Source organism: Tamandua tetradactyla, chromosome 9 (genome assembly GCF_023851605.1).
Source record: "Tamandua tetradactyla isolate mTamTet1 chromosome 9, mTamTet1.pri, whole genome shotgun sequence".
NCBI classification, from domain to species: Eukaryota; Metazoa; Chordata; class Mammalia; order Pilosa; family Myrmecophagidae; genus Tamandua; species Tamandua tetradactyla.
The window spans coordinates 13817033-13841451 of NC_135335.1; the positions used below are offsets into that span (position 1 = coordinate 13817033).

The 24419-nt window shown below is 42.0% G+C and overlaps 1 protein-coding gene across 1 annotated transcript in view; it reads left to right on the forward strand.

Moving 5' to 3' along the window:
* The window catches only part of DDB1 (damage specific DNA binding protein 1), a 34292-nt gene that overhangs the window by 9048 nt on the left and 825 nt on the right, over window positions 1–24419 (forward strand). The window contains exons 7-26 of the mRNA XM_077116041.1: window positions 100–258; window positions 826–909; window positions 1476–1592; window positions 2186–2288; window positions 3358–3433; window positions 3533–3641; window positions 7845–8023; window positions 8118–8281; window positions 8361–8468; window positions 8629–8836; window positions 9707–9802; window positions 9901–10012; window positions 11017–11140; window positions 11471–11635; window positions 13017–13111; window positions 21274–21444; window positions 21835–21944; window positions 22235–22404; window positions 22624–22726; window positions 23713–23836. Of these exons, the coding sequence (XP_076972156.1) occupies window positions 100–258; window positions 826–909; window positions 1476–1592; window positions 2186–2288; window positions 3358–3433; window positions 3533–3641; window positions 7845–8023; window positions 8118–8281; window positions 8361–8468; window positions 8629–8836; window positions 9707–9802; window positions 9901–10012; window positions 11017–11140; window positions 11471–11635; window positions 13017–13111; window positions 21274–21444; window positions 21835–21944; window positions 22235–22404; window positions 22624–22726; window positions 23713–23836 (2577 nt within the window). The remainder of the gene's footprint in view (window positions 1–99; window positions 259–825; window positions 910–1475; window positions 1593–2185; window positions 2289–3357; window positions 3434–3532; window positions 3642–7844; window positions 8024–8117; window positions 8282–8360; window positions 8469–8628; window positions 8837–9706; window positions 9803–9900; window positions 10013–11016; window positions 11141–11470; window positions 11636–13016; window positions 13112–21273; window positions 21445–21834; window positions 21945–22234; window positions 22405–22623; window positions 22727–23712; window positions 23837–24419) is intronic.

Sequence of the window (24419 nt, forward strand, 5' to 3'; positions counted from 1 at the left end):
TGGGTGGGCGTAGTAATGGGAGTGGTCTGCTAGGGTTTGCTGTTGTGGTTGTTGATCCCTAATCCCTTAATCTTTCATGTCTTCCTTCCTCGTTGGCAGCAAAGCACAATTGTGTGCCACAATCGAGTGGACCCCAATGGTTCGCGGTATCTGCTGGGAGACATGGAAGGACGGCTCTTCATGCTGCTTTTGGAGAAAGAGGAACAGATGGATGGCACTGTCACCCTCAAGGATCTTCGTGTGGAACTCCTTGGAGAGGTAAAGGGCTTGCTATTCTGCTGCTGAGTTCTCGTAGGTGCCTTACGACCGCAGATGTATGGACCCACGTTATGCCCCAGGGGATTATGGGACTTTCTTAAGGTATTGACACTTAGTGATAAACCCTGTCAGTCCTGCTCTGGAAGTGATTTTTGAAGAAGTTAGATGTTGGGGAATCTCATAAGCAAAAAAAGAAAGGGAGGGAAACAGGAAAGGATGCAGTCTAGAATTACAGATAAGTCTATGCTGATAATCAATTCTGGGAGGAGGTTCCCCAAAAGCTTTAAATTCTGTAGGGAATTTTAAAGGTATTTTAATTGTCTTGTGCAGACTGGAGCTGTTGAATTAAAATTGTTTGGAGCAGGCAAGGTAAAGTTTCTGAGTGGAGGGATGTGAAGTCACAAACTTCACAGGTTGGGGAAGACTTGTTTAGTGTGACCTAGGAATTTGAAATGGAGGATTGTATCCTGAAGTGTAACTGCAGTTGTCTGAGGAGTAGATAGGACAGTGTCTGGATCGCCCATGGAGTCCATTCTGACTCCTTTCACGCCAGTGCTTTTCTTCCAGACCTCTATCGCTGAGTGCTTGACGTACCTGGACAATGGTGTTGTGTTTGTCGGGTCACGCCTTGGTGATTCCCAGCTTGTGAAGGTGAGAACCTTTTTTTGCTCTTCTGGCTTCTTTTTCTTCATCAAGTTTCTCCTCTGTTTGATGCCTCTCAGGATTTCTGCAGTTCATCCCCATCCCTCCTATCCAGCTTTCTACCTGTCTGACCCATTGTCTATCCTGGCTAAGCTCTTTGACCCAAAGATTTATTGTATAAGTCTGCCAGGCAAGGTGGTGGGTGCTGTGGATACAATGGCGAATGAGATTCAGCTTCTACCCTCAAATAGGTCATGATCTAATATACTGGATCCCCTCTAGAATATGAATATTTTGGATCTTCTCTGCAGAAAAATATTTGTGGGTATTTTAAGTTAATTTTGAAAATGCATTGTTTCTCTGAAATCCACCCATAGAACTCCAGATTAGAAATCCCTAGTGTGTCTCCTATAGGAAAACCACGTCCCTAGGTCAACAGTCCCCTTCTAGGGACATCTTGTGGAGCACAGGAAGGGCAGATCTAGTAGGATTGAGAGTTTCATTTGTATGATAAGCAGCTTTTTAGGGTGGTCTTTTAGGGACGTTCCTGGACTAATTTTGTTCTTTCTTCTTAGCTCAACGTTGACAGCAATGAGCAAGGCTCCTATGTGGTGGCCATGGAAACCTTTACCAATTTGGGACCCATTGTGGACATGTGTGTGGTGGACCTGGAGAGACAGGGGCAAGGGCAGGTAAAGGGGGTCAGCCTGGGGGATAGATATTTCGTATGTCCCCTCACACTGTGTCCTTCTAGCTTTGCGTATCTGGAATGGGGAGTGCACATTGAAAGATATTTTTTAAGAGCCTCATCACTAATCCCAGTGGTGCAAGGACAGGTACCATTTTTTGTTTGCTCCTCTTGTTCTGCCATGTACTTTATATTCACTATCTCTAAGCCCCCCCGGTAGACAGGGTTTCTTTACCATTTCACAAAAGAGCAAACTTAGGGTTGAAAAAGATTGAATAACTTGTCCAAAGTCACATCTAATAAAGACAGGCTTGGCTCCAGATTCTGTACTCTTTGTATTAAACTAGGATTCCAAGGATCTAAACAAGCTTGCTGGGATCAGTGGTAGGAGCTTTTATTTCTTGGACCAGCACAACCTGTCTGCTTAGTAAATTTGAGAGACTTTGGAGATCAGCCTCTGCTAAGTCTGCATATTCAGTCATAGCTCCGCAATAAGGATTCTTGGAATTAGGCATCGCTTCTTTATTTTCTGGGTATCAGTATGATGACTCCAGCCTCCTGAAAGGATTATTTTAGAAACCTTTTCTCTACTTGCAGCTGGTCACATGCTCTGGGGCTTTCAAAGAAGGTTCTCTGCGAATCATCCGGAATGGAATTGGAATCCACGAGCATGCCAGCATTGACTTGCCAGGCATCAAAGGTAACCTTTTGGTGGACATAAGATGCAGAACTTAATTGGGTGACCTTGACCTTTGGCCTCATTACACATCATGAAGACACTTCATTGGCAGCTGGGATGAATAAAAAAATGTCATAATGAAAAATTATGTGGTAGAAGCTTAAGCCTACTTAAACAGGTACAAAAGTAAACTTAAGAAAGAATACTGTCGGCTAAAATTGGGTAGTGGAGTAGAGGAGAGGGGGAGGAAAAGATTACATTGCCTTATATATGGGAACTGATAGAATACTTAAAGAGGGGTCTGAGGGCATCATATAAAAAGGTATAGGTATAAAGATAACTTCTAGAACAAAAGTACGTGTTCCTTAATTCTAGAACTACAGTAGTAAAAAAGGTAAAAAAAACTACAGAATGAAAGATTTTTATAATATATAAATAGGAAACATAGCCTAAAATAATATGACAGAATTGATATCAAATATATGTCAATAAATGCAAATGGGCTGAACTCAACTGATATAAGATGATCAAATTGAATTGTAAGCAAAACCTACTCAAAGTTGTATGTAGGAGGCATATCAAAATAATTCAGAATATCAAAAATAGGATATGAAAAGATGAAAAACGAAATAGAAGTATATGAATTAGGAAGGAAGAGAACATATAGTTACAAACCCAAGAGAATCAACTAGGAAACTACAGACAATAAGAGAATTCATTAAGTACCAGATATAAAATTAATGTACAGAAATCAATGGCTGTCATTTCAACATAGAAGATACAGTGGAGCAAAAGAGGCAATTAACATTAGCAACAGGAAGATAAAATACCATGGAATAAATTTAACAAGAAATGTGGGAAAACGTATGTAAGTAAAACTTGAAAATACTCTGAAAGGATTAGAAGACTAAATCAATCACATGAAAAAGACATCGCGAGATCTAACAGGAAGGGACAGAGTTTGGATTTCAGCTCAGGACTGACTCCAAAGTTTCTGCTCTTCCCCAGGTATTAGGCTGCCCCTTCTGTCAGTGAGCAGAGCTCAGTGTTGGTCTGTGGAATGGCTCTTAATCCTTGATCCTTGTTCCAGGTTTATGGCCACTGCGGTCTGACCCTAACCGTGAGACTGATGACACTTTGGTGCTCTCTTTTGTGGGCCAGACCAGGTAAGATGGGTCTGGTGCCAGCTTCAGGTGTTGGTGGGGGAGGTTGTGGGGAGTGGAGGAAGCTGGTCTGGCTGACCCAAGCCTTCCATTCTGTTGTAGAGTCCTCATGCTCAATGGAGAGGAGGTGGAAGAAACTGAGTTGATGGGTTTTGTGGATGATCAGCAGACTTTTTTCTGTGGCAACGTGGCTCATCAGCAGCTCATCCAGGTAATAATCGAGAAAGGTGCAGGTGCCATTTACTTGAATTTGACTTAGAGTGCAGGACAGCGTACCACTGGACCTTTAAACATAGTCCATTTTATTTCTTCTTTGCCAGTGTATGTATATTGTATTCATTTGTATTTCCTTTTGCAGACTGGCATCTGTAGATATATGGTTTGGGGTCCTGTTTACCACTGATTATGTCGTGTCTTCCAAGGGATTTAACATTTTTTTTTCATTATAATAGTAAAACATGCTTATGTGTAAAAGTTTAGGAAATGCTGAAAAGCACAAAAGAAGAAGGAAAAAAGTCATGATGCTGCCATCCAGATGTGCCTGCTGACAGCACTTCTCATGTATTATTATTTTGATTTCAGGAATTTTTATTGTCGAATATTACTGTAACTGCTTGTAGTATTTTTTCAACCGTTTTTTAGTTGTAAAATATAACATATATATATACACACAAAGAAAAGAAAGAAAAAGAACAATAATTTTCAAAGAATACTTCAACAAGCAGCTACAGAACAGTTCCCAGAGTTTGTCATGGGTTACCATGCCCTTCTAGCTACTCCAAAACACTGGCAGCTTTATCAGAGTCGTCATAATGAAATCATACACTATGTGTCCTTTAGTGTCTAACTTAATTCATCAGCATTATGTCCTCAAGTTTCATCCATGACATCATTTTATCTAAATGCTGCATAATATTCACATATTATTATGATGAGCTCTTATTTTGTTCTGGTCTTTATTAGAAATTTATCTGTGATGTGGGGGCAAGAGCCGTTTTGTGCTTGTCAAGCCTGAGAGTCTGATTTCTGAGCATCCTCTCGCTACCCAGCAGTTTGGAGTACCTCTGATGCTCTTCCGTGTTTTGCACACCCTCCTTGCCTTTTGAACTGTTTTCCACTCTGTGACTTTTGTCTTCCCCATGCAGGGCAGAGCACTTAGTTCCTAAGGATTAATTTTTGACCTCTGTCTTTTTTTTTTAATTTATTATTTATTAATTAAAAAAAATTAACAACAAACAAAAACATTAACATATCATTCCATTCTACATATATAATCAGTAATTCTTAATATCATCACATAGTTGTATATGCATCGATTTAGGAAAAGAAATATAAAGACAACAGAAAAAGAAATAAAACGATAACAGAAAAAAAAGATTATACATACCATACCCCTTACCCCTTGCTTTCATTTATCACTAGCATTTCAAACTAAATTTATTTTAACATTTGTTCCCCCTATTATCTATTATTTTTTTATTTTTAAAAAATTTTTTATTAATTAAAAAAAATTACAAGAAACAAACATTCCCAACACATACACTCAGCAGTTCACAATATCATCACATAGTTGCATATTCATGATCATGATCATTTCCCAGAACATTAGCATCAATTCAGAAAAAGAAATAAAAAGACAACAGAAAAATATAACAAACAGAAAAATTTTACAGGCCATACCCCTTACTGATCCCTTTCATTGATCACTAGCATTTCAAACTAAATCTGTTTTAACATTTATTCCCCCTATTATTTATTTTTATTCCATATGTTCCTCTCATCTGTTGACAAGGTAGATAAAAGGAGCATCAGACACAAGGTTTTCACAATCACACAGTCACATTGTGAAAGCTATATCATTAGACAATCATCATCAAGAAACATGGCTACTGGAACACAGCTCTACATTTTCAGGCTGTTCCCTCCAGCCTCTCCATTACATCTTGGATAAGAAGGTGATACCTATTTAATGCATAAGAATAACCTCCAGGATAACCTCTCGACTCTGTTTGGAGTCTCTCAGCCATTGACACTTTGTCTCATTTCACTCTTCCCCCTTTTGGTCCAGAAGGTTTTCTCAATCCCTTGATGCTGGGTCGCAGCTCGTTCTAGAGTTTTTCTTAATCCCTTGATGCTGAATCTCAGCTCATTCTGGGATTTCTGTCCCACTCTGCCAGGAAGATCCACACCCCTGGTAGTGATGTCCCACGTAGACAGGGGGAGGGTGGTGAGTCTGCTTGCTGTGTTGGCTGGAGAGAGAGGCCACATCTGAGCAACAAAAGAGGTTCTCTTGGGGGTGACTCTTAGGCTTAATTTTAAGTAGGCTTGACCTATCCCCTGTGGGGTTAAGTTTCATATGAACAAACCCCAAGACTGGGGGCTCAGCCTATAGCTTTGGTTGTCCACACTGCTTGTGAGAATATCAAGAATTCAACTTGGGGAAGTTGAGTTTTCCCCCGTTCTCACCATTCCCCGAAGGGGACTTTGCAAATACTTTTCCACTCACTGATCAAATCACTCTGGGATTCATCCCAGACAACTCTGGACAAACCAACAAAATCTCATGTCCTATACAAAGTTCCATGTACTTAAGGTGTTCAATCAACTATCTACATAAGTTATATTAGGAGATGCACTAGTCAAAGTATAGATTTGTACCAAATAAACATTTTTTGCTTTAGTCTCACACATAAGGTAAAATTTTAAAATATTAAGTACCATCTATTTTCAGCACACTGCAGTAATGACATTCTTTTGTTCTTCCTCATGCAAAAACATTTTTAAAATTTGTACATTTAGTCACTATCATTATACACTCTAGGCATTCCTAGATTACACCATCTCAATCTTTATCGTCTATCTTTCTTTGTGATTTCATTTATGCCTCAGCCCTCCTCCCTCTGTCATTCTCATATGCAGCTTCATTCAGTGTTTTAACATAATTGTATTACAGTTAGGTAATATTGTGCTGTCCATTTCTGAGTTTTTATATTCAGTCCTGTTGCACAATCTGTCTTCCTTCAGCTCCAATTACCCAATATCTTACCCTATTTCTATCTCCTGATGGTCTCCGTTACCAAGGAAATATTCCAAGTTTATTCACTAATGTCAGTTCATATCAGTGAGACCATACAGTATTTGTCCTTTTGTTTCTGGCTAATCACACTCAGCATAATGTCCTTAAGGTTCATTCATGTTGTTACATACTTTATAACTTTATTCTGTCTTACAGCTGCATAATATTCCATCTTATGTAAATGTCACAGTTTGTTTAGCCAACTGTCTGTTGATGGACATTTTGACTGTTTCCATCTCTTGGTAATTGTTAATAATGCTGCTATAAACATTGGTGTGTAAATGTCCATTTGTATCCTTGGCCTCGTGTTCTTTGAGTAGAGACAGCATATAGATGGGTCCTGTTTTTTAATCCATTCTGCCAGACTATGTCTTTTGATTGGAGAGTTTAATCCATTAACATTCAGTGTTATTACTGCATGGGTAGTACTTTCTTCTACTATTTTGCCTTGTGGATTTTATATGTCATATCTAATTTTCCTTCTTTTTACCTTTACTCATAGTCTTCCTTTCTACACTCTTCTCCACACCACTCTCTGCCATCTTCGTATCTGTCTCTAGTGCTCCCTTTAGTATTTCTTGCAGACCTGGTGTCTAGGTCACAAATTTACCTCTGTCTTTTTATCCACTGAACTTCTTTTAACCAACAGGCAGTGGTAGACTTGGCAAAATTGGAGGGGAGGTCTTGACGTGTGGACCAAATGTAGGAGGTGCGCAGATACTAAGTCATTGCTTTGCCAATATTTTCAAACTGTTGACCTCGAAACTGGCACCAACTCATGCATCTATTAGGCTTTAAACTAACACCACCCCCATAAGCTTTCCTTCCTAAATGTAAACTCACTCTTCTTTTATTTCAATGATAAAGCTAATTTATAAAATATAATTTCAATACAATTTTTTAGTCTTTTCTAAAAAATCTTAAATGATTTTAATGGTTCGTGCACAGGAAAGAACTTGGATATTTTAGAAATCTGATTTTTTGGGTTGGCAAAAACTGTTGCACTTGATGGCCATAGCATTTTACTCCATTGATAACTTCCCACAAGATGCTTTTTTTTTTTTTCGAGCCTCAATCAAATGAAATAATCCTTTTTTTTTTTATAGCTGTAGGTATGTAAGCTATAAACTGCTTTAAGTCATTCTCCTTTAGGGGTTCATCTAAAAATGACATCTGTGGTAATCATTGATGGACTTTATGGGAAAAAAAGTATCTGCATGGCAGAAGAGGAATGAGGTGGCTTATTCTTAGGACCGACCCCTCTAGGGCGGCACTTATCACCTTTCCGCTCCTGCATTGATCCCTGCAGGTGTTTGGAGATATCTTTCCTTTCTGTAGATCACTTCAGCATCTGTGAGATTGGTCTCTCAAGAACCCAAAGCTCTAGTCAGTGAATGGAAGGAGCCTCAGGGCAAGAACATCAGCGTGGCTTCCTGCAACAGCAGCCAGGTAGTGGTGGCCGTGGGAAGGGCCCTCTACTATCTGCAGATCCATCCTCGGGAGCTCGGACAGATCAGGTGTGTGTTTCTCTGTCTGTGCTTCTCTCCCTGGTTCTCTGGAACCTCTTTGATCCATGGGTTCCTTTCTCTGCCATATTCCTCTTTTGTCCAGCCATACTGAGATGGAACATGAGGTGGCCTGCTTGGACATCACCCCATTAGGGGACAGCAGTGGGCTGTCCCCTCTTTGTGCCATCGGTCTCTGGACAGACATCTCGGCCCGTATTTTGAAACTGCCTTCTTTCGAACTACTGCACAAGGAGATGCTGGGTGGAGGTGTGTGTCTTTTGGATGCCTGGGTTGGGATCAGATTTGGAAATACGAAACAAGAACTTACCATACCCCTTTCCCACAGAGATCATCCCTCGCTCCATCCTCATGACCACCTTTGAGAGTAGCCACTACCTCCTTTGTGCCTTGGGAGATGGGGCACTTTTCTACTTTGGGCTCAACATCGAGACAGGTGAGTCTAGCACTTTGCTGGTGGGCCTCTCCGAGACATAGAGTGTTGAAGTTGTGCAGAGGTTTCTGCCTCAAGGTGCTGCTTTTGCACCTTCACAATCCAGCTCTTTGTCCTGTTTTCCTTTGCTTCCTTCTTTCTCTCGATGCTGTTCTTTCCGTAGGCCTGTTGAGCGACCGCAAGAAGGTGACGCTGGGCACGCAGCCCACAGTGTTGAGGACTTTCCGCTCTCTTTCCACCACTAACGTCTTTGCCTGCTCCGACCGCCCAACTGTCATCTACAGCAGCAACCACAAACTGGTCTTCTCCAACGTCAACCTCAAGGAGGTGAACTACATGTGTCCCCTCAACTCAGATGGCTATCCTGATAGGTGAGCCTCCTCCTTCTTCAGCAGGAGCCACCTAGAGCATCTTAATGCGTTTCTGAAGCCCTTCTCCCCCACCACCCTCCCTTACCCCCAGTCTCTTTCCCATGTCAAAGTCAGTAAATAGCTGTGATGGGAAGAATAGAGCAGAGTTTCTCAAATCCAGTCTAGCTTCCCGTTAAAAACAGCTGGGAAACTTCTTTAAAAATACAGATTTTTTTTTTAATCTTCCCTCAGATTTTGGTTTAGTAGGTCTGAAATTGGGTCCTAGAACCTGTAGTTTCAGAAAACCTCTCGGGGATACAGATGATTAACCAAGTTTAAGAACCCACAATTTATAGATGATTATGTATTCCCCTCTAGCAGAAGTTATCAAAATGTGGTCCTGGGACCAACAGCAGCAGCACTACCCGGGAGCTCATTATTAATGCAAATTCTTAAGCACTGCTTGGTAGCTCATTATTACTGCACATTCTTAGGCCCTACCTCGGCCCCACTGAACCAGAAACTCTGGTGCTGGGAACAGCAGTCTGTGGTTTAACAAGCTCTCCAGCAGATTCTAAAAGAGCAGTTAGCTTTTATACTTCACCTTGGCTACACACTGGTATTAACTGAAAAGCTTTAAAAAAACACCCAGCTTACACCCATCCAGACCAATGAAATAAAGAATTTCTTGGGGGGTGGGGGTGGAGCCAGGCATCAACATTGTTTAGTTGTCCCGCGTAAGTTTTAACATAGAGTCAAAGTTGAGAACCACTGCCCTGGAGTAAGCTGGTGTAAACTTCTGCCTTGTTTTTCTTCCCTTTGCGAAGTTGCCTTGTAGAATCCTTTCCTTCCTTGGGTTTACTCAATCTAAACCCAGACCCTTCTTTCCAGCCTGGCACTGGCCAACAACAGCACCCTCACCATCGGCACCATCGACGAGATCCAAAAGCTGCACATTCGCACAGTGCCACTCTACGAGTCTCCCAGGTAAGGACAAGGGTAGGAGGGCTGCAGAAGGATGGCGATGGTGATTTAGACTTCAGACTTTTTCTGAGAGGCATTGTTGTTCCTTACTTGTTCTGCAGGAAGATCTGTTATCAGGAGGTATCCCAGTGTTTTGGGGTCCTCTCTAGCCGTATTGAAGTCCAAGACACAAGTGGGGGCACGACCGCTCTGAGGCCCAGTGCCAGCACCCAGGTGAGGCTCGTGGACAAAGAGATGACAGTAGAGCAGGGCCAGCAGACATTTTTTTGGTAAGGGTCAGATAGTAAATATTTTTCGCTTTGCAGGCCATATGATCTTAGTTACAACTACTCGGCTCTGCCATTGTAGCACAAAAGCAGCTGTAGACCGTAAGTGAACAAATGGGCATAATGGCTGGGTTCCAGTAAAATGTTTATTTGCAGAAACAGGCAGTGGGCCAGATTTGGCTTCTTCTTTAGAGGTTTCAGAAGAATTTGGGAATAAAAGGGTCACTTAATGATTTTGCTACTCATGTCCCCACAGGATGAATACTTTTCTCTTGTCATCAGTTTGGGTTGTGGGCTTGTGTAATTGGGGGCAGAGTAGGTAAGAGCATGGAATTGGGAGTCTGACAGTGCTTGCTTCAAAGTTTTTGCTGTCTGTGTGGCTTCAAAGTTTATTGCTAGCTGTGTGACATTGGGCAAATCCAAGCTTCAGTTTGGGACAATAGAACAATCTAGAGCTGCACGTAGTAGGCTCAAAGGAGAAATTATCTGATCATTTTCTCCCATATATCCGCTGCCTTTCTTCCTTCCAAACATCTGCAGTAGGACTGCTCCCTTAATCCAGAGAAGAACAGCTTTACATTTTTCTTTCTATTTGAAGTACTCCCCTACTCTACTCAGTGAGAGGAGTGGAGTCTGTCATTTTACTTGGTTCCTTGGATTCCTCTTTAGTTTGCTTGAAACATCTCTGTTTTTATGAACTTTATTGACACTTACACTCTTGTAGCATTTTGGTCTAATACATCAATTTCATATGTAATTTGGATCCTTATCCTGGATTCATATGTCCTCTGTGAAACACTCTATTCTGCAAGCTGCCAGTCTTCAAAATTCTTTTTGTTCAGATGCCACCCTCAGTTCTCTGATACTCTCTCAGAGATCCCTCCACACTGATCCCTTCTCAGTGCCCATTCTGCTTTGGAGAGGGATGACATAAATTCTCTTTGTTCTCAGGCCCTGTCCAGCAGTGTGAGCTCCAGCAAGCTGTTTTCCAGCAGCACTGCTCCTCATGAGACCTCCTTCGGAGAAGAGGTGGAGGTGCACAACCTCCTTATCATTGACCAGCACACCTTCGAAGGTGCAAATGAGCTCTTGCTATCATTTTTATCTGTAGCTTCCTTAAACGAGGTACTCTGGGTTCTCATACATTCCAACATTTAATCATATGGCAGACCCTCCAAGAGGAGGAGAAAGGAAGGGTGGGACCTCTCTGAGTTGCCAGTGAGTTTGCAGTATTGGACATCCTGACGTCTTTAGTGATTGGTGAGGGATGGCAGGGGGCGCTTGCCCTGTGACACCAGAGTGTGGTTACAGCTGAGCTGTGAGTCATAAAGAAATATAGGATGACATGTGCCCGAGGATGCAGACGGGGTATAACCAAGCAATGTCTTCTCTGCTGCCCTTCTAGTGCTTCATGCCCACCAGTTTCTGCAGAATGAGTATGCCCTCAGCCTGGTGTCCTGCAAGTTGGGTAAAGACCCAAACACATACTTCATTGTGGGCACAGCCATGGTGTATCCGGAAGAGGCGGAACCCAAGCAGGGCCGTATTGTGGTCTTTCAGTATTCAGATGGTAAGTGGACAGCCAGTCTCCGACTTCTGGCAGGTGTGCAATTTTGGGAAAGCAAGCAGACTGGGAGCCTCAGTTAAGCGGTAGATGTACTTGGGTTAATTACTGTGGAGAGACATTCCTTCCTTCTTCAGTATTAATGGTGAGATCTGCTGGCGCCAGTAAGCAAAGAGGCACAGGTGAAGTCTAGGTTGTGTTCTTCCTCCTCTTGACTTTGAAAGGTAGATTAAAAGGGAAGAGATGAATGATAGGAGCATCTAGTAGCCAAATTGAGAGCTAAGAACCCTGTTCTAGTTTGCTACCTGCCAGAATGCAATATATCACAAACAGAACAGCTTTTAAAAAGGGGAATTTGATAAGTTACAAGTTTACAGTTCTAAGGCCGAGAAAATGTCCCAATTAAAACAAGTCTATAGAAATGTCCAATCTAAGACATCCAGGAAAAGATACCTTGGTTCAAGAAGGCCAGTGAAGTTCAAGGTTTTTCTCTCTCAAGTGAGGAGGCACATGGCAAACACAGGGTTTCTCTCTTGGCTGGAAGGGCATATGGCAAACATGGCATCATCTGCTGACTTTCTCTCCCGGCCTCCTGTTCATGAAGCTCCCTGGGAGGCGTTTTCCGTCTTCATCTCCAAAGGTCGCTGACTGGTAGACTCTGCTTCTCATGGCTATGTCGTTTTTCTCTGCTCTCTCTGAATCTCCCTCTTTCTCCAAAGTGTTTCTTCTGTTTATAGGATTCGAGTAAACTAGTCAAGACCCACCTAGAATGGGTAGAGACACATCTCCACCTAATCTAACTTAACAACTACTCTTGATTGAGTTACATCTCTAGGGAGATAATATAATTAAAATATCAAACATACAGTACTGAATAGGGATTAGAAGAAATGGCTGGATTTATAAAATGGGATTAGGATTAAAATGTGGCTTTTGTAGGGTACATACATCCTTTCAAACCGGCATCAACCCCAAATTTGTTTTCTGCTTAAGCATTTAGCCATTTAGGTCCTTTTCAGTTTATGCATTGTGTGTTATTTTCTCTGTATCTTTTTCATCTCCCACATCCAAGATGGTTCTAAAGACTAGCTGTCAGCCCAGAAATCTCAGATCAGATGGCTGAGATGGAGTTTGGCCTCCGCTTGGAAGCACCTAGAACTTGAGAGACATATCTGGAGCTTCAGAATGGGAGGCACATTGTGGAATATCTGCACATTGCCTCAGGGCTCATATCTTAGTTGGTAGTTGACTCCAGTATACACTGACTCTGTTTCCCACTTCTCAGATGAGTGCTTTGAGCCAGAGGGGAAACCAGAGAATTCTTTTGACTGGGTAGAGTGTGGGTTCATAAAGGAGACCCATGAGTATCTTTTTTTTTCTCCCACAGGAAAACTTCAAACTGTGGCTGAGAAGGAAGTGAAAGGGGCTGTGTACTCTATGGTGGAATTTAATGGGAAGCTGCTAGCCAGCATCAACAGCACGGTGAGACCCATTCCACTTTGAATAGTATACCTCGGGTTGCGTACATTTGTCTGAAGTGCATGTCTCCCCTAGTTTCCAGGGGCTGCTGTGTGTCAGATTTTAGGGATAACAAAGTAATGGATCTGGAAGATGTGGATCTCTAAGCTGGGTGTCAGTTGTCAGACTTGTCTACACAAGCCCCTTTGTATATCTGAACGTAATTGTGGGGATTGAGGAAGGGGTGAGACGTATGGACCCTGCACTCAGAGTGTAATAATACTTTAAGAATATTTTATTCATGTGGACCAAAATGAGCCAAACTGTATTTTCCTGAGCATATCCCTGAAATATTAGTCCTGTGAAATATTCCATTTCTTTTTGCCATGACCCTGTATCTCCCCTTGCAAAAATAATAATCGTATGTGCATTTGATTAAAGAGGTTCATGGTTAAGTAAGTTTGGGAAAATGCTGTATACTAGAGCTTCACCTTGCATCATAGTGTATACAGATGCTAAAAGGTCCTAAAGACTTTAAAGTGAGGGTTTCTAGTCATTTGTACGCTCATTTGTTTATTCAAAAAATATTAATTAAACACTTGCTCTGTGCCAGGCACTGTTTTGGTAGTTGGGATATAGTAGAGACAGTGAACAAAGGGCTTCCCTTCTGGAGCTTATGAACAAATGAGTAAATAGTACGATGATAAACACATGGTGAGAAATAAAATGAAGCAAGAGGCTAGAGGTGTGTGTGGGAGGTGGGGGTATAGATTTCATCTCAGATGGTCAGGAGCATCTTGCTGATAAAGTGGTATTTGGGCAGGTATCTGAAGGAAATGAGGGAGTGAGCCGTGCCTGTGTCTGGGGTAGAAAAGGGCACTTGCCTGAGTGGGAGTGAACTGATGGTGTGTTGGGAGAGAAGTCAGGGAGGAGCCAGGGCCAGACCAGGTAGAGCCTGGTGGTCTGCCTTGAGGCTTTTGGGTCTTACTCTGGGTGATGGAGGCCTTTGGAGGGTTTGAGTGAAGGAGTGACATGATTGGATTTGTATCTTCAAAGGATCGTTTGGCTTCTTGGAGAAGGTTGAGGGGGTCAGGGGTTGGAGCAGTGAGATCAGTTAGGGGATTCTTGTAAAAATCTAGAAAGAAGCTGATGTTTGTTGGGACCAGGGCAGTGATGGAGGAGAGGGTGAAGAGTAGCTGGATTGTGCATGTATTATATTGGTAGGGTGGATGGGATTTGGTGCTGGATTGGAGGTGAAGTTGAGAGAGCAGGGGAAAAATAAAGGGTTTTGGCTTAAGCAACAGGAAGAATGGATTTGCTATTTACTCATATGGGGAAAATTGTGAGTGGAATAAGTTTGGAGAAGAAACCAGAGTTGTTTTTTTTTTTTTTAATACAATTTTATTGTGATATATTCACACACCATATAATCCATCCAAAGTATATGATCAGTGGTTCACAACATCATCATATAGTTGTGCATTCATCACCACAATCAATTTTAGAACATTTTCCTTACTCCACAACAAGAAATAAAAATAAAAAAGAAAACCCAGAACATCCCATACCTCTTAACCCCCCCATTATTATTATTTTTGTTTGTCTTTATTTTGTTACTCATTTACCCATACGCTGGTAAAGGGAGTGTCAGTCACAAAGTTTTTACATGATAAAAGCTATATAGTTATACAATCATTATCAAAGATCAAGACTACTGGATTACAGTCAATTTCAGTTATTTCCATCTAGCTATTCTAGAAACTAAAAAGAAATATCCATGTAATGAGTCATTAGTCATAATCATTTGTTAAATCGTTTAAGTTCTCAATTATACCTCCTCCCTGTCATTTGATAATGCAATCTTCAGGGATGTCTGGGTAGTGACCATTTTCACTTCTTTGTGCTGCAAAGGGGTGAGAGGTTTGGTTTTGGACATGCCAAGTTTCAGTGATTACTAGTTATCTAAGTGGAGATGTCAGGCAGTTAGCTGGATTAGACAAGTATGGAATCCAGGGGAAAGGTTGGCTGGAGATAGTGGGGCAGTTACTAGGTAACATTTAGAGGTAGAAGTTTGGTTGACATCACCTAATGCCTGAGAGTGGATAAAGAAGAGTTCTGAAGATTGAGCCCTGGGTCCCTCCAGCATTTAAAAAGTCAGAGCTATGAGGAAGATCCAGTCAGTCAGAAATGGGTAACTGGGGAAGGAGAGAACCAAGAGAGAACAGTGTACTGGAAGTCAAGGAAAGAAAGATTTCTAGTAGGAGGAAACTGAAAATAACAGCAAAAATGCAGATACCTCTGGGAGCATAAGAATTGTTGTTGCTTTTAACAATGTGGAAGTCAGTGGTGACCTTGACCAGAACCATTTTGGTTGCTGGGTGGGGATGAAAGCCTGTCTGGAATGGATTAGACTCAGACTGGGAGAGGATAGGCAGTGTAGAAAACCTTCTCAAGGAGTTTGGCGGTAAAGAATAGAGTGAAAGGGTGGTAGCTAGAGGGAGATTTCAGGACGAGAAGGCTTTGTTGGTGGTGGTTTTTAAGATGGGAAATATTACAGCATATTTCTGTGCTGATTAAAAAGAGCCATTAAGAAGGGAAGACATGCTGAAACCAAGGCAAGAGGGAGCTGGAATCCAGTGCGCAGTCGTGACCTTAGATGAGAGAAAAGGGGAAAGTATTTGGGTGCAGATGATGGAAGCAGGGGGGAATCTCTTTTGATTGTACCCATCTTCTCTGTAAAATCGCTGAGGAAAGATGGAAGGGGGGAGGTATTGGGGGTTAGAAGAGAGTGGAGAAGGTTTGACTTCATCGTTTTAGGAGACCAGAATAGTGAATGTACTAGGAAGATGGTGAGTGAGATGTGTGAGCTGACTTTCAGTCAGTGGTTTTGAATTTAATATGTGACCAGTCATCCTGCTTGATTGTTTTTCCCTAGCTGCTGTCGAAGATTAGTATTTAACCGGGCTTGGGGTTTTGTTGGGTGAGCATGATAGAGAGAGGGACAAGGGAGTTGAGAGTGTGTAAGATAATGATTAAAGTCATGGAACCCCAAGTATTTGAAAAAAGATGAAACCGCAGACATGAGGTTATGAGGCGGTGTGGTTATTTGTATGGCAGTCTCTAAGGGATGACTGTAGGAGTAGACAAGATAAGTCAGGGACGGGGGTCAAAAAAGTAAGAGGTTAGGGTATTAGAAAAATCTAAAGATCTCTGTAAATATTAGTGTCACCAAGAATAATAGAAATGTGTAGTAAAAGAGTGGCAGTGAGCCAAGTGTTACAGAGAGAGTGTGTGTGTGGGGGGGGGGAGTGTAGAAGACTGTGTCAAGAAGTAATAGTAGGAATATATAGTCTGGTGACGTGAGCTTCAACTTGGGGATTAGTGAGGAGAAAAGGATGAAGTGTAAAAGAACAGGTGAGGAGGTGCACGGCTCACACCTCTAGTCCCATGATGTGAAGACTAAGAGGAGAGAAAACAGTCAAGTTACAAGGGCCACAGGTTTCTCATGAAAGAGCTTCTTTTCAGTTAGAGTAAGAAGGTGAAGGGACCCAGCAGGGAAAAGATTGCCTGAGACTGACTGTGTTCCAGAAGATCGAGTGATGGATGAAGGAATTGGGGTGGGGTGGCATGCCAGGTGAGATCGAGAGCTTTTTAGAGCAGGGCTGTCTAGTAGAAATATCACATGAACTAACATATATATTTTAAGTTTTTTAGTGGCTGCATTAGCAAAAGTAAAAAGCAGGTGACCATGCTGGCTCAGCAGGCAGAGTTTTCACCATGCCATGCTGGAGACCAGGGTTTGATTCCTGGTGCCTGCCCATGCAAAAGGAAAAAAAAAAAAAAAAAAAAGCAGGTGAAATGAATTTTAATGTGTTTTATGTAATCTCATGTATCTAAAATTTTCAGCATGAGATTAATATGAAAAGTTGTTGGGATGGCTTATATTTCTTTTCGTGCAAAACCTTTTTTAGTTAATATTTTTAGCGTTGAATGCAAACATTCTTGACATGCAAACATTCTATACCTGGTGTACAATCAGTGGCTCATATTATCATCACATTGTTGTATATTCATCACCATGATCATTTCTTAGAACATTTGCATCACTCCAGAAAAAGAAAAAGAAAAAACTCATACATACTATACCCCTTACCCCTCCCTCTCATTGACCGCTAGTATTTCCATCTACCCAATGTATTTTAACCTTTGTTCCCCCTATTTTTTTTCTATACCCCTTACCACTCCCTTCCATTGATCACTAGTATTTCAATCTACTCAATTTATTTAACCTTTGTTCCCCCTATTATTTCTTTCTTTTTTAAACATAACAGCATACAAACATGAACATTCTCACCATATGACCATTCCATTCATGGTATATAATCAATAATTCGCAATATCGTCACATAGTTGTATATTCATCACTGTGATCATTTCTTAGAATATTTGCATTAATTCAGAAAAAGAAATAAAAAGAAAAAAGAAAAAAACTTCTACATACCATACCCTTTACCCCTCCCTCTCATTGATTGCTAATATTTCCATCTACCCAATGTATTTTAGCCTTTGTTTCCCCTATTTTTTTCTATACCCCTTATCACTCCCTTTCATTGATCACTAGCATTTCAAGCTACTAAATTTATTTTAACATTTGTTCCCCCTATTTGTTTATTTCTTATCCATATATTTTTTACCCATCTGACCATACCATAGGTAAAAGGAGCATCAGACACAGGTTTTCATAATCACACAGTCACATTGTGAAAGCTGTATCATTATACAATCATCTTCAAGAAACACGGCTACTGGAACACAGCTGTACAGTTTCAGGCACTTCCCTCTAGCCTCTCTAATACACCTAAAACTAAAAAGGTGATATCTCTATAATGAATAAGAGTAACCTGGATAACCTCTTGAATCTGTTTGAAATCTCTCAGCCGCTGACATTTTATTTTGTCTTGTTTCTCTCTTTCCCTTTTGACTAGTGCATTTCCTAATATAACTTATGTAGACAGCGTAACTGAACATTATAAGCACATGGAACCTTGAGTAGGGCACAAGATTTTGTTGGTTTGTCCAGAGTGATGCCCCGATAACCCCCAGAGTGATTTGAACAGTGACCCACATTGCCAGGAAGGTCCACACCCCTGGGAATCATGTCATATGTAGAGAGGGGGAGGACGGTGAGTTTGCTTGTTGTGTTGGCTGAGAGAGAAAGGCCACATCTGAGCAACAGAAGCGGTTCTCTGGGGTGACTCTTAGACCTAATCTTTTTTTTTATTATGATCATTCCGTTCTACATATATAATCAGTAATTCATATCATCACATTGTTGCATATTCATCATCATGATCATTTCTTAGAACATTTGCATCAATTCAGAAAAAGAAATAAAAAGACTACAGAAAAAAATTCATGCATACCTTACCCCTTACCCCTCCCTTTCATTGATCATTAGCATTTCAGTCTAAATTTATTTTAACATTTGTTCCCCCTATTATTTTTTTTTCCATTTGTTTTACTCATCTGTTGATAAGGTAGATAAAAGGATCATCAGACACAAGGTTTTCACAATCACACAGTCACATTGTGAAAGCTATATCATTATACATTCATCTTCAAGAAACATGGCTACTGGAACACAGCTCTGCATTTTCAGGCAGTTCCCTCTAGCCTCTCCATTACATCTTGATTAACAAGGTAATATCTATTTAATGCATAAGAATAACCTCCAGGATAACCTCTCCACTCTGTTTGGAATCTCTCAGCCATTGACACTTTATTTTGTCTCATTTTGTTCTTTCTGCTTGTGGTCGAGAAGGTTTTCTCAGTCCCTTGATGCTGAGTCTCAGCTCATTCTAGGATTTCAGTCCCATGTTGCCAGGAAGGTCCACACCCCAGGGAGTCGTGTCCCATGTAGACAGGGGGATGGCAGTGATTTGCTTGTTGTGTTGGCTGGAGAGAGAGACCACATCTGAGCGACAAAAGAGGTTCTCTTGGGGGTAATTCTTAGGCCTAATTTTAAGTAGGCTTGACCTATCCTTTGTGGGGTTAAGTTTTATATGAACAACCCCCAAGATTGGGGGCTCAGCCTATTGCTTTGGTTGTCCCCACTTCTTGTGAGAATATCAAGAATTCAACTTGGGGAAGTTGAATTTTCCCCCTTTCTCACCAATCTCCCAAGGGGACTTTGCAAATACTTCTTTACTCACTGTTCAAATCACTCTGGAATTTATCCAGGCATCACACTGGACAAACCTACAAAATCTCGTACCCTATTCAAGGTTCCATGTACTTATGATGTTTAGTTAATCTATCCATGTAAGTTATATTAGGAATTGCACTAGTCAAAATACAAATTTTGTACCAAGTAAACATTTTTTGCTTTAGTCTCACACAGAAGTTGAAATTTTAAAATATGAATGACCATCTATCTTAACACTCAGCAATACTGACATACCTTTGTTCTTCCTCATGCAAAATCATTTTGTAATTTGTACATTTACTCACTAGCATTGTACACTCTAGGCATTCCTAAATTATACCATCTCAATCTTTATTGACTATCGTTCCTTCTGGTTTCTTACATACCCCCAGCCCTTCTCTATCATTCTCACATTCAGCTTCATTCAGTGTACTAACATTATAGTATTACAGTTAGGTAGTATTGTCTATCCATTTTTTAATTTTTACAATCATTCCTGTTGCACAATCTGTATCCCTTCAGCACCAATTACCCAATTTCTACCTTATTTCTATCTCCTGGGAACCTGTGTTCTTAACTGAAATTCTCCAAGTTCACTCATTAATGTTAGTTCATATCAGTTAGACCATACAGTATTTGTCGTTTTGTTTCTGGTTAATTTCACTCAGCATAATGTCTTCAAGATCCATCCATGTTGTTACATGCTTCATGACTTTATTCTGTTGTACAGCTGTATATTATTCCATCATATGTATACATCACAGCTTGTTTGGCTGCTTCATGTGAAAACTTTAAAATCAGTTGTGTATTTTATACTTGCCGCACATTTCAGTTTGAACTAGTCACATTTCAAATGCTCAGTAGCTACATTTGGCTAGTGACTACCATGTTGAACAGCGGAGGTCTAGAACCATATTGGAGAGTGGAGGTCTAGAACCTCTTGGGATGAGTTTCTTGGGTTCTTGGTGGTATGTGACCTTGGTCTAGACATCTTTCTGGTAAATGGTGATGGGGAGGCTGAGAGTGTGGAGTGTGAGAGTTTGGGGGTCTTTCAGGAGTGCATGGAGTTCTGGGGCCCCCTCTGTTCTCCCACTGTTGGAGGCATGGAATACTGGGCTCAGGTGAAGATGCAGAGCTCTGAAGTTACTCTTGGAGTACGTATATGCCTGTGGAGCTAGGGTTCTTTGGACACACCTTGAAAGATTGTGGCTTAATGCATTGTGCCCAGGAGTTGCTGTGTGTTCAGAGGTGGTGGGCAGGACTACCTGCACCCTGAAGGGTTTGCTAGGGAAGGCTTCTTGAGTGAGTAGAGTCTGTCTTCCTTGGATTAGACTGTGCCAAATATCAGTTGCTGGTTATAAAGCATCTTCATTCTTTTGGAGATTGTGGTTGTAACTGAAGAAGCATTGCAGTGGAGTAGAAAAAAGCAAGGTTTTTTGTTTTGTATTGTATGTGCAGGAGAGCTGGCCATAGAATCTATTTCTCTTGATTGCTTTAGTTATTTGACAATATTTCTGTGGTACTTTTCCATTCAGTTTTTTCTACTCATTGGGTCCACATCAGATGGTTGCAGGAAGGTGGTACAAGTTTTGAGAAGGGTTCAGGAAAGGTGGTGATCTTGTTCCTTTCTCATCAAGGAATTAGAGACTGATCTTACAAGAGATATTTCTGTAGGCCAGTGTTTACCAAATTTCAGTCACATCAAGACCATCTTTTGTCATAACCATAGTCTTACTTCCATTACTATTTACAAAATGTCTTATATAAAGGAAAACTACCACTAGTTTGATATACTAGCTCAATTTTCACCTTTCCACTAAAGTAAGTATGCGCTACTGAAATAAGAAATGTTCATCGAAGTACCACACAAAACCATTTCATATCCGGTTTGCACTTTGGCAGATTGTGGTGCAGATGGAAGATTGAGGGGTCGGGGGTTGCAGGAGAATCCAGGTAGAGTGAAACGCAGTTCCCTTAACAGGTGCGGCTTTATGAGTGGACTGCGGAGAAGGAGCTGCGCACAGAGTGCAACCACTACAACAACATCATGGCTCTCTACCTGAAGACCAAGGGCGACTTCATCCTGGTGGGCGACCTGATGCGCTCGGTGCTGCTGCTGGCCTACAAGCCCATGGAAGGGAACTTTGAAGAGGTAGTAGGGGCCAGCGGCTTGTCCACTTAAGCCGTGCTGGAAACTGCCCTTTGCCATGACCCCTGCATGTGTTTCTCTGGTGCTAAAGGATAGTCAAACCCTGTGGGGCAGAAACGTTTTCCCTGGCATGCATATCTGTAGAGAATAAGTATTTTTAGACACCCTAACTTGAACTCTGAGTAGGAGCCCTCTCTGGCCAATTGTAATCAAATTGGCTGCTTTGGCCAGAGATTGGGATGGGACTCTTTCCAGGGTAGTACATGCTAAACACAGAGCTGTATCTTCTATGGGGTGGGGTCATGGCTTCTGACGTTTTGGAAAGACAAGACCCAGAACTGTATTCCATTGAGACCCTGCTGATTGTGTTTTCTTATTTTACCCTATTTTAAGATTGCTCGAGACTTTAACCCCAACTGGATGAGTGCTGTGGAAATCTTGGATGATGACAATTTCCTGGGGGCCGAAAATGCCTTTAATTTGTTTGTGTGTCAGAAGGATAGGTGAGTGGCCAGCTGTGGCAGTGGTGGGGTGGTGCCACATATCCTAGATCTGTGAGCAATAAGGGTTTTGGGTTCTCTGTCAGGTTTAGGGCTGTTCTTCAGAAGTGGAATTTTTTCATGAGAATCGAAGGCTGCAAAATTGGCCTCTTCAGACTGGCTCCTCATTGTGGTGGGTGTCGACTCACTGTAGCGGCTCAGTACAGACTGTCCCCAGCATAGGGGTTCTCTATCACTGGGCCTGGTGGTGGAGACTGGAAGAGGCCATGCACATCTCTGATCCTGCCTTTCAGTGCTGCCACCACTGACGAGGAGCGGCAACACCTGCAGGAGGTTGGCCTCTTCCACCTGGGCGAATTTGTCAATGTCTTTTGCCACGGCTCTCTGGTCATGCAGAACCTGGGCGAGACTTCCACTCCAACACAGGGCTCGGTCCTCTTTGGCACAGTCAATGGCATGATTGGTAAGGTTAGCCCCTGCCGGGATATGTGCCCATACAAGTCTACCTGAGACCACCATTATGAGGGACTGGGAGGAGTTGAACACAGCCAAGAAGTTTACTAGAGGAGGCTGCAGCCACTGTGGCCCTCCTCGTGTTGCTTACCTGGGCTGCCCTTAATAGAGGACGCCTTCTCGGAGCTCCGGAGATCTCTGCAGCTTGTTGCCCCCTTGCCTTCCTTAGGGCTGGTGACCTCACTATCAGAGAGCTGGTACAACCTCCTGCTGGATATGCAGAATCGACTCAATAAAGTCATCAAAAGTGTTGGCAAGATTGAGCACTCCTTATATCCTTCCCAGAGAGCTGTGTTTCCCAAAGCTGCTGCTGGAAATTGCTGTCCATTTAAGAAATGTCTTAACTAGATGCCTGCAAGGAAATGAGTTAGTTTTTATTTTCAAACCTTTTCTTATGGACTATTTCAAATATATATAATAGCAGAGAGAGAATAGTATACTGAATTCCTACGTGGCTGTCACTCAGCTTCAACTGGCCCGTTCTGGAAGCATATATATGTGTCTGCCCCTGGTCTTCTTAGTGTTGCATGCCAAACAGTAAGTGTAGATTGTGACCTGGTAGCACATCCTTTCAGTGAATTTGTTGGGGGCAGCAGCATCTGAGGATCCTTGCTAGGAGAACTAGCAGAAGAGGGTAAAAAGTGAAGATGCCAAAAACTCGAGAGGTCTAAGAATCAGCCACCTTGGGACATCAGAATTCAAGCATTATTGGAAATTTCCATTTCTTGGGGGAGCCATAGAGAATCCTCCCCAGGCAGGAGTTGGGAGGCACTCTGGCCATGTGTTTGGGGTTGGCTACATCTCTATTAGAATGGAATGTGGTTCAGTCCAGCTCTAGCCAGGGAATAGAAGATGGGCTGATGTGTTGGATATTAGCAGAACTTTGCTCATGCCTAACTCACTGAACTTCAGTTTATTCATCTTTGAAACATCAGGGTAAGCCTTAGACCCGTGGTTCTCACCAGGCATGCACATCAGGTTCACCATAGCACTTATGAAAACACGTCCAGGCTTTACTCTAATAGCATCTGATAACACAAGTTGAGAACACTAGTTGGGTCAAGTAATAATTTTCTCTTTCTTTCAATTCTAAACATGTCCTAAAAGCAGTGTTGTAACTTACTGAGTTTTGGTTGGAACTGTTATTTCCTGTTCTAAACCTAATGATTGCTTTAGATTATAGTCCTGCTCAGAAGTGGGGTGACTGCAAGTGAGGGTATTTCCGAATAATCACATATACCTTAACCCACCTGTCCACCTGGAGATCTTTTCACACTGAGCGAAAGACAGAACCGGCCACAGGCTTCATCGATGGGGATTTGATTGAGAGTTTCCTGGATATTAGCAGACCCAAGATGCAAGAGGTTGTGGCAAACCTACAGGTGAGCTGTATGATCTACACTTCTGGGGCCAGTTAAGTCCATGGGCATTCCAGCAGATTGTCAGAACTCTGGGTACATCTCTTCCTTGATTCTAAAAGCCCTTTAAGGATATTTCTTACCCACACGGGAAGGTGGAATCTGAGGGAAAAGAGATGCAGTCAAGACTCATGGGGACCCTCCAGGTACCAGGCACTGTACTGGGAACAGACCAGGACATGTTACAGGCATGTGTGGAATCTCTGGCAGACCCAAAGGTGGGAGGCAGGGTCAGGATCTTGCAGGGAAGAGAAATTGCCACCATGCTGGAGTTTGAGATATTGGTCTTTAGAGATGGCGTCTTTAGAGATGGCGTCTTTAGAGGACCATCCTTGAAGTGGTGAAGTGGATGCAGATGGTGGCAGAGGAGCCAGGCTTTGCCTTCAGACCTTGTGTTCCTGTCCCTGCAAAGGAGAGATGTGGGTTTCTGATGACTCCTTCCTCCCTGCCAGGGCTGTGATGGACCTGTAGCCTCTCTGTCTCTTGTGGCTTGTGGGGATAATGGCTTCTCTCTCCCAGACATTTGTGGGCACCCCCTCCCCGAGGT